Source organism: Bison bison, unplaced genomic scaffold, assembly GCF_000754665.1.
Source record: "Bison bison bison isolate TAMUID 2011002044 unplaced genomic scaffold, Bison_UMD1.0 scf7180017864334, whole genome shotgun sequence".
NCBI lineage: Eukaryota > Metazoa > Chordata > Mammalia > Artiodactyla > Bovidae > Bison > Bison bison.
In genome coordinates, this window is record NW_011494906.1 from 1,979,842 (window position 1) to 1,990,429 (window position 10,588).

General features: G+C 44.3%; 1 protein-coding gene across 1 annotated transcript; it reads right to left on the reverse strand.

The window, feature by feature from the left end:
• Positions 1-994: 994 nt before the first annotated feature.
• Positions 995-10,554, reverse strand: SDHAF2 (succinate dehydrogenase complex assembly factor 2). Its single transcript, XM_010854045.1, has 4 exons — positions 10,411-10,554; positions 5,153-5,376; positions 4,966-5,075; positions 995-1,741 (listed from the first exon to the last, which is right to left on the reverse strand). The coding sequence occupies exons 1-4, from the start codon at positions 10,444-10,446 to the stop codon at positions 1,611-1,613; spliced, it is 501 nt and encodes a 166-aa protein (XP_010852347.1). The 5' UTR covers positions 10,447-10,554; the 3' UTR covers positions 995-1,610.
• Positions 10,555-10,588: the final 34 nt, after the last annotated feature.

Here is a 10,588-nt window from a genome sequence, read left to right on the forward strand (position 1 = left end):
GGATGACCGAGCGCTTATTTTGGGAAGCACCTGACAGCTCCTCGTCCCCTACATGACACAAAGGTCATGGCTTAGAACTGTCAAGTCTCTTCACGATAACTTTTTATTATTTTATTTTTCTTTTTTTACTTTTTATTTTGTTTTCTTCACTATAACTTTTTTTTAATTTTATTTTTAAACTTTACATAATTGTATTAGTTTTGCCAAATATCAAAATGAATCTGCCACAGGTATACTTTTTAAAGCGAAGATCTCTATAGTTTCCACCACTTAAGGCAGCATGTTCTGGCAGAAAGTTCATGAGCTTTGGAGACAAACTGAACTTTGGAGACAGACTGAACTAAGCAAGATTTTGGCTTTCTGACTTATAGCGACTAGATCTGGGACAGACCACTCTCTCAGAGCCCACTTTCTCATGTGCAAAATAGGCATGACAGCACTTCTCTACAAGAGAGCTGGGAAGCTCTACTGAGATCATAAGTAACGAAAGGCTGGTTCTCTCCTCTCCTCTCGTCAGCCAAGGACCCTGAAGGGCAGGCAGGACCACATAGAGGTTCCGTGGGAACCCCAAGCTCCACAACGCTGCAAACGGGTACTTCCTGCCTGTGTGTATCTCTGTTGTTCACCAACCGCCTGCCTAGCAAGTCTGGCCTGTTTCCTCCGATTCACACCTGTATCCTGGCCCAATCTGGGTGACATCTGTTCTGTCTGGATGACAGCTCCGAGGGCAAAATTCCTCCAGCGAGACAAAACCACCCTCCAAGCAACCAGAAGTCTTTTGGTTCTGGAGCTAAACACATTTTGCTAATTCATCCTAACATAGTATTTCTTACAAATTATGAGTTTATCAACTAAAGCAATTGTGGAGACTGCAGAAATACAGAAAACATTTGCTATAATTGATACTTGGAGATTGTGACCTTGTAAAACTCTATAAACATATTGCCTGCATGAGAACACACAAAATTAAAATAATTGGGTGAGGTCTGAGGAGTTGTGATTTTCCTTTTTAAAATATTCTTTAATATACACAATTATCGTTCAGTTTATTAAATGAGCATTCTAGAGAAAATCTGCTGAGGATGCTGACTCTTAAGCAGCATGCCCACACCATTCCTGCCCACTGCCCTCATTCTGCCTGTGGGGCCTTTGAAGGGTTCCACTCAGGGGGCTTGGACCAGCTTCCCCTGGCAGAAAGAACCAACCCAGGCTGGAAGGGGGAATTTCACAGGGACAAAGCCCTGGCTCACCCGGGGAGCTTTCCACACAGCACAGGCAGCTGGCTGCCTCTTCACACTGAGCACACTTCTGGTTGAAGCAGCGAGCTGGCACCGTGCTTCCTCCTATGGAGCCAGAGACAGAGTCAGGCCCGAGCGACAGTAACATGGACAAACTGCTTCTGAGGCTTAGATGGGAGCCAAAGGGTCTTAGCACAAGGCACACTGAACATATACATGTCCTTGGAGAGAGGCGGGTCCATCATTGCAGGCAGGACCAGAGGTCTGGGTGGGCTGAGCATCTAAGGAGAAGCAGACCATCAAGGCCAATACCCATCACAGGCAATGAGCATCCGTGGAGCCCCCGAGGCCAGGCAGATGGCAGCATGTAGCTCAATGTGGCTTTTCGAAGAGGTATTCAAGATCCGGGGCCCGCAGTCGCTGCTCTTTGTTTTTGTTCTTAGCAAAGTCTCTCAGCAGGGTCATGACTTCGTTTTCAAATATTTCTGGGGCTGGTTTTGCTTCTGTAAGGATGGGCAAAAAGAATTACATTGGTCAGTCAACTGTCAGATATACAAAGATATAGAACGATCTTTTTTTTTTTTAAAAATATTTATTTATTTATTTGACCGCACGGGGTCTTAGTTGCAGCACTCAGGATCTTCGATCTTTGTTTCGGCAGGTGGGATCCAGTTCCCTGACCAAGGATCGAATCCATGCCCCCTGCATGGGGAGCACGGAGACTTAGTTACTGGACCACAAGGAAAATCCCGATGGTATAAGGACCTTAAAACTTGAAACTCTGGCTTGGCCTAAAACCACAGTGGGTACACAGAGCAGCTGCATTCTTTCTCTGGATATACACACAGCCTGCACCACAGGCTGGCAACCTCCGGCAGCTGGTATTTGTAAAGAGTGCTATTGGAGCAGCTGCTCTCACTTGTTTACATATTGTCCGTGGCTGCTTTTGCGCTACGATGGCAGGGCTGAGCAGTTGCCACAGAGACCATATGGCCACAAGACGACAGCATTTATTATCTGGCCCAGCATTTATTATTTGACAAACACAGCTGACCCCTGGCCTGCCCAGCCTTGGCTGTTCTGTTTTGCTTTGCATTCGGTACTTCAGTTGTTTTTGGAATACTGTGTTTTTCCTTCTAGTCTATTAATTTCCTGAGGCAAAATTCCTTGGATATTAAGTGAAAGCAACTGATAACTCCAGTAAAATCAAAACATAAAAGAATTTACTGGAAGGCTATAACAGAGGCCCATAAAACTGACATGAACCTGTAGAACCAGATTTGGATGGAGGCAACAAAGGCACCAAGAGCAGACAGGAGGGGATGCCAGCCTCAGGGCAGCAGGAGTCTGGCGGATGCTGCACACCTCCGGCCTTTCTTTCCACCCCCAAGTCTCTCACTTAAGCAAAGCCTCCCATTGGGAAAGCTTGGGTACTAAGCTTTGGAATTACCCTCCTAGCAACACTAAACACAACGTCAGGAGAGGGCATTCCTCAAAACAAAGTCTGATTTTCCCTCATTCGGCACACAGCTGGCATCTGGTGGGCCTGGCGTCTGTTGTTTTCTGTGACCATCAGAGTAAGATCGAGGCGATTTCATTTTCCCCCTAGAATGCTGAAAACTGGACAGAACACCCCATTCATCCCAACAAGAAAAAGTCAGATAAACTAGAAACATCATAACTTTTTTGAAGTCATTAGAGAGCTGAGGTCACAGGCACCCAAAGAAAATAAAACATAAGGAAAGAAAGGCCCCTCAAAGGAGAAAATGGACATGAACACACATGCTCACTTGAGATAGGGCACAGGAAGAAGGGGCACTGGGCACCATACAAACAGGCAAGAATTTAGCTAAAATTGTTCATCAACTGCTGAAAGCCAAGTGTAGGTGAGCATGAGTGTAAAATCTCTGGGAGCCACAGACACAAGGGGAATCTGCCCCAGGGGGCAGGTTCTTCTCAACAACCCCTCACTGAGTATGCTCACAATGAAGACAGGGTCCAGAGCAGGAGGCTGCAGAAAGCCTCCCTCAGCAATGGAGGCCAGGAGTAGGGGAGCAGAAAAACACAGCCCCCACCCCCCAAAAGCATAAACCCCAGCCTAGTCCTTCTTCTCTACAGAACAAAAGCTTCAAGGGTCTGTGAATAGGTCAGTGAGTCCTGTCTCCTACAGGGCACATGTGAGGACCCGCTTGGGTTAGTGGAAAATCCTCTACCCCTGTGGGACCAGCAGGATCACTGAAAAAAGACCCTCCACCATGACGCATGGTCACAGGGTCGGAAGCTGGACCAGGACAACAGAGAACACCCTCCCCATCTCCCGTCCCCAAACTAACAAGCACCATCTGGAAATCAGTAGGTTTCTGCTTCTGGGGGAGGGCAACACCACGGACAGCCCTTTCGGGGCACAGAAACACAGGGAAGCGCACATGGTGAGACGTGCTGCCCTGGTGGCTCCGTGGTAAAGGATCCACCTGCCAGTGCAGAAGGCGTGGGTTCAATACCTGGGTCAGAAAGATGCCTGGAGAAGCAAGTGGCAACCCACTCCAGTATTCTTGCCTGGGAAATCACGTGGACAGAGGAGTCTGGTGGGTTACAGTCCACTGGGTCTCAAAGAGTCAGATATGACCAAGCACACATGTATGCGTATATACTGTAAACCCTAGGGCAATCACTAAAAAATTATAAAGAGATATAAGAAACCAATGGTGGGGATAAAATGAAATTTTAAATACTCAAAATCCACAGAAGTAGAGGGGGAAGAGAACAAAAAACAGTAGAAATAGAAAACAACAACAACAAAAAGATGGTAAGTTTTAATTCAATCACACTGGTAGTTATATGCAAATGGCTAAAACACACCAATGAAAAGACATAAGATCAGATTAAAAAGAATGACAATATAAGCTATCTATAAGAAGCTCAACTTCAATATAAAGACAAAGATACATTAAAAGACTTCCAGGTTGGCCCTGAATATTTCCCACTCCCCTGTGTACAAGCCCTGTGGAAACTAAGTGGAAATATGGTGTATAATTTCTTGAGAAGGGTCCATTAAAAAATGGAGTGTGCTCTCTTACTCTTTTTCCCTGGCTGAAATATAGACATGACAGATAGAGCCTCGGCAGCCATCTTGAGGTCATGAGGTAGCCAACACGGGGGAGGGTGAAGGAACAAGTCAAGAGGAATCTGGCCTTAATGACTCTGAAACCCCTCTGTGCGTTCTGGAGGGCCTAACTCTGAACTTCTGTTATGAGAAAGAAAAACACAGTTCTGTCTTCCTTAAGCCACTGTTGTTTTGGGGTTCTTTTACTCACAGCCAAAGCTAACCCTAACTATACACAGTGAGAATTCATTCCTCACAAAGCTGGCGTCAAGAGAGAGACTCCCAAGGACTTCATGCTAGGCAGCCGGAACTGTCTTATTCCACTTCATTCCTGCCCTGGTGTTTCTTCAACTTTCCCTTTGATGCTAAGAGTTTCCTATACTCTTAGCCTTAGAGAATTTCACTAAATTCTCTTTTTGCTTAAGTTAGACGCAATCAGTTTCTATTGCTTGCAAACAAAGGACCTTAACTTGTAAGACAAATTTTGCACATTTTGGAAAAATCTGAAGAGAGGTTGGGTTGAATATCTATAAAAGAAAAACAAACTGCCCATGATACCTTTCCAGACTAAATCAGCCCACATCATCCCGTTTTTCACCTTATGCTGCTTATCATGCCTAGTACCTGTAGCCCAGTAGTAAATATCCCAGTCGTTACTGGGTTCATTAATCAGGCGATCGTAGAGGTTCAGCTGTTTCTCTGTCATGTGTTGCAGATGTTCCTTAGCGAAGAGGCTAGAGTCAAGAAAGACAAAGGTGAAAAGGCTGTCTCTAGCCAGAGAGAAGCAACCCCCATTCTCCTCTTCCCCTACCTAAGCAGGATGCAGTTTTCCAGCATTCCCCTCTTTCTGCTCTCATAGAGCAGCCGGGCTCGTTTGGTTTCTATGGATTCATCAGTTCGCTCCTGCCAGGGAGGCAAAGGGATTTCAATCATATCCTTCTGGGAATCTGTTGGGCTGTCACCTCTGTAGCAGCGTCTGCATGATGTCATGCTGAGTGAAGGAGACACTAGGCGGCGCCTTGACACAGCAAGCATCTGAAACAAAAAAGCCACAAACATCTTTTTTTTTTCTTTTTGGCCAAGGCGTGCAGGATCTTAAGCTCCCCAACCACAGATTGAACCCAGGTCCGTCGCAGTGAAAGCCCAAGTCTAACCACTGGACTACCAAGGAACTGCCTCCCATAAGCACCTTTTTAACAAGGATGACCATCCCTGTCATTCACTCAGCACATAAACCACGTGCAAAATGCATCTTCTCTCCTTTAGACCTTAAGAAGTTACGTTGACTTTATAATAAGTATAGACGGAATTTAATCTTTAAAAACTGTGAACTGTTATATATCTGAAATTTATAAAATGTTGTAAGTCAACTACACCTCAATTTAAAAAAAAAGAAATTATGCTGACACTGTCCCCACTTTACAGCTTAGGAAGCTGAGACTCAGAGAGGTTAAATGACTCACCAAGATCACCCAAATATTAAGAATAATTCCTGAGGGTTGGAACCCAACTCTGACTGCAAATATGTTCTTAACCAGTGCCTTCCCAGAAAGTCTCCAATGGAAATATTTTCTTCTTCCCTTGCATTCCCTTCAAATTCTCACAATATGGTCTGCATTCTAGTCACCTGCTTGTGTTAAAATCTGAGCATACAGTGATGGCAGGGTCCCTAACTCCCCAAAGTTTCCTGATATAGAGAAGGGCAAAAACTATCAAGATGCAATGAGAAGGCGGTGACGTCAGCAAGATGGTGTTAACAGGAAGCCCCACACTTTCCTTCTCCTGTGGAGACACCAACTCCCAACACATGGACCAGTTTCCTTTATAAGAAATCCAGAAACCAGCTAAGAGGCTCCTGAACCCTGCTGCGGCTGCTGCTGCTGCTAAGTCGCTTCAGTCGTGTCTGACTCTGTGCGACCCCATAGACAGCAGCCCACCAGGCTCCCCCGTCCCTGGGATTCTCCAGGCAAGAACACTGGAGTGGGTTGCCATTTCCTTCTCCAATGCACGAAAGTGAAAAGTGAAAGTGAAGTCACTCAGTCATGTCTGACTCTTAGCGACCCCATGGACTGCAGCCTACCAGGCTCTTCCATCCACGGGATTTTCCAGGCAAGAGTACTGAAGTGGGGTGCCATTGTCTTCTCCTGAACCCTAGGTGAGCACAAAAACAGCTGCATCACAGCTAGAAAATTCATGGGCCTCATTCACCACAGTCCCTGCCCCTGGCTCAGCCCAGTGCAACTGGAGAAAATTCTCAGCCACCGGCTTCTCTCTGGGGAGGGAAAGACTGAAACAGACGTCCAACACATGGCCTTTCACGGGGAGGCCTGGGTGACTAGTTTCCGTCTTGTTTGAATTGAAGTGTGACAGAAAAGGTGCCAGGTTGGGGGCTGCTGAGAACTAGGTGAGGGTTTGGACTAGCACACGCTTACTTGCCATCGCCCCTACCTGTGGCTCAGGACAAAACTAGCAGAAGAAAATCTCCAATTCTTGGCTTTTCCCTGGAGGAAGACTTGGCATGTGTGTCCAATGTTCCAACTTTTTGGGTAGCTGCCTGAAAGAAAGTTTTCTTTTTTGCCTGTCTCAGAGCACTAACAGAACCCAGTATACTCTAGATATCTGGGGGTCTCTGCAAACAAAAAGAGCTGGATGGCTTGCTGCTGCTCTGAGGACCCATGGTACAGCAGACAGAGGCCAACAGAAAGAAAAAGGAGCATGCATCCCAAACTCCTGCTTTCCAAGGAGCTGTACAAGAGACTAATTTCCGTCTTGGCCAACCTGCAGCACTCACGGGACCTGGGGTACTCTAGAAGACTGGAATGGGCTGAGAAGAGTTGGGAAGCTTGCGGCAGCTACAGAGAACCTGCAGTGCCATAAACAGACACAAGAGGGAGCCAGAGGTTATGAGCACTTGAAAAAAGCCAGCAAATCCCTCTGGTTGGGAATTTATACGCACAAGTCTAGAGAAGACATTTCCATACAAAAAGTTTGAGAGGCCCCAAGATTCTCTGGCAGAACTGATGCAAAAGATCTTTTCTTGTACAAAGAAAAGACTGGGAGGTGGTTACTTTTTCAAATGCATGGATCTAAGCACAAAGCTCCAAGGTGCATGAGAAAGAGCAAAACAAGGCCTAACTAAAGATACAAAATAAACTTCCAGCAACCAATCCTGGAAACAGACATATATGAATTACCTGACAAATAACTCAAAAAAAGTTGTCATCAAGATGTTCAGTGAGCTGAGGAAAACAACACATAAGCAAAATGAGAATACTGATAGAAAAAAAAATGTTTTTAAATTGGAACTAAAGAATAACAATTTTTGAAAAATTCACCACAGAACTTAAGCAGCATACTTGATCAACCAGAAAAAAAATCAGTGAACATAGTTTACTTGAGACTACTCATTCAGAGGAAGAAAATGAAAAACAAATGAGTGAGATAAGCTTGTGAGACATCACCAACCTGACCAATATAAATACTATGGGAGTCCCAGGAGGAGAAAAGAGAAAGGGGCGGGAAGAGTACTTGAAGGAAAAATGGCTCAAAACTTCCCAAACTGGTGGAAAGAAATGGACATCCAAATTGAAGCAGCAGATGACATTATCCTTATGGCAGAAAGTGAAGAGGAACTAAAGAGCCTCTTGATGAAAGTGAAAGAAGAGCATGAAAAAGCTGGTTTAAAGTTCAACATTCTTTTTAAAAAAACTAAGATCATGGCATCCAGTCCCATCACTTCATGGCAAACACATGGGAAAACAATGGAAACAGTGACAGACTTCTTTCTGGGCTCCAAAATCACTGCAGATGGTGAGTGCAGCCATGAAATTAAGACGCTTGCTCCTTGGAAGAAAAGCTATGACAAACCTAGACAGCATATTAAAAAGCAGAGACATTACTTTGCCAACAAAGGTCTGTATAATCAAAGTTATGGTTTTTCCAGTAGTCATGTATGGACGTGAGAGTTGGACCATAAAGAAAGCTGAGCGCCGAAAAATTGATGCTTTTGAACTGTGGTGTTGGAGAAGACTCTTGAGAGTCCCTTGGACAGCAAGGAGATCCAATCAGTCAATCCTAAAGGAAATCAATCCTGAATATTCAGGGAAGAACTGATGCTGAAGCTGAAGCTCACCTGATGTGAAGAACTGACTTATTAGAAAAGGCCCTGATGCTGGGAAAGTTTGAAGGCAGGAGGAGAAGGGGCAACAGAGGATAAGATGGTTGAATGGCATCACCGAGTCAATGGACATGAGTTTGAGCAAGCTCTGGGAGCTGGTGATTAACAGGGAACCCTGGCTTGTTGCAGTCCATGTGGTCACAAAGAGATGGACACTGAGCGACTGAACAAACAAAAAGGAGCCAAAGGACAGTAGATAATAACACAAAAGCATACGAAAGCATAAAGCTCACTGGTAAAAGTAAATTATGACAAACACAGGCTACTGTAACACTGCAATGATCGTAGGTAAATCACATTTAATTCTGACTTAAAAGTTAAAGACATTTAAAAAAAGCTATAAAATATACTAGTGGATACAGAATAAAATGTCATTGTAATATCAATAACATAAGGTGGGAGTAGTAAAAGAGAAGTTTTCGGATGAGACTGAAGCTATTATCAGCTTAAAATACATTATAAAATGCTTAATGCAAGCCCTATGGTAACCACAAAGGAAACATTTATATACAATAGAAATGAGAAAGGAATCACAGCATGTCTATAGAAAAATATCAATAAAACACAGAAGATGACAGCAAGAGAGGAAAAGGACACAAAGCTACAAAATAGAAAACAATGAACAGAATGGCAACTCTAGGTCTTTCTCTATCAGTAATATTTTAAAGGTAAACAGATTAAACTCCCCAATCAAAAGACACACAGAGACTGAAGGGATTTTTAAAAACCCACAAAATCCAACTATATGCCTTACAAGAAACTCATTTTAGATGCAGGCTGAAAGTGAAAGTGTGAAACACATTCCACTGCAAATAGAAACCAAGAGAGCACAGATGGCCCTACTTTCACTAGACAAAATCAACTTTAAGTCAAAAGTATCAAAAGAGATTTTAAAAGGCCATGAAATAATGATGAAAGGGTCAACTCACCAAAAAGCTACAACAATTATACATACAACCAACATCTGAACACCCAAATATATGAAGCAAATATTGACAGACCTGAACGGAGAAATTGCAACACAATAGTTGGGGATTTCAAAAGCCACTTTCAATATGCATAGAACACCCAGAGAGATCAGTAAGGAAGTAGAGGACAGGAACAACACTGTAAGCCAAATGGGCCAAACATACATACACAGAACATTCCACCCAACAGGAGCAGAATACACATTATTTTCAAGCACTCTAAGAATATTCTCCAGGACAGAGAGCATGTTAGGTTACAAAACGAGTTTTAACAAAAAAGATCGAAATCATACAAGGCATCTTTTCTGACCACAACAGAATAAAACTAGAAATCAAGAGCACAAAGAAAACTGGAAAATTCACAAATAAGTGAAAATTGAACACCACCCTCACTCTTGAACTGGGTCAAAGGAGAAATCAAAAGGGAATCAGAAAATATCTGGAGACAAAAACACATCACAAAATCATGAAATTGGCAAAGAGCAGTATTAAGAGAAAAATTTACAGTGTTAACAGCCTATATTCAAAACGAAAAAAGATCTTATGAAACCATGTGAAATCACGACAGACACTAGAGAAGATTTAAAAAGAACAGAGAGGCTTAAGAACAGAGACAAAAAGCGCCCAGAAGCTGTCCGGCCAGTACCACCTGCAAATAGGTGAAATCTGAATTGGGTCTCTAACGAAGACTGATGGTTCAACGATATTGCGAGACAAGCACACAGCGGGCTCAGGCCAGGGTGGATGTAACCTGAATCTCCTACGTTGCAAGATCAACCTCTCCTTGGGTCTGCCCTTGCCTGGGCTATGTAAGACAGATAGATGCCTCTCTAGGTATCCACAACTTCAGAGGAAAACGAGACACAGTTCCCACCCTGGCCTGCCCAGGAGTCTAGAACCACCCCCTCCCCCCATTCTCCTCACCCGCGCAAGAGCCGGGAAGACAGCGACCACCGCCATTTTTCCCGACCCGCATCAAAGGCCTACTGCCCAGCCACTTCCGGATACTTTCGAACACCAGGGCCTCAGACAGCGGCGCCGAAGACTTGAGCAGGAAGATGCGTCCTCGCGTATGGCGGAAGTGGCTGTGCGTGTGACGCCG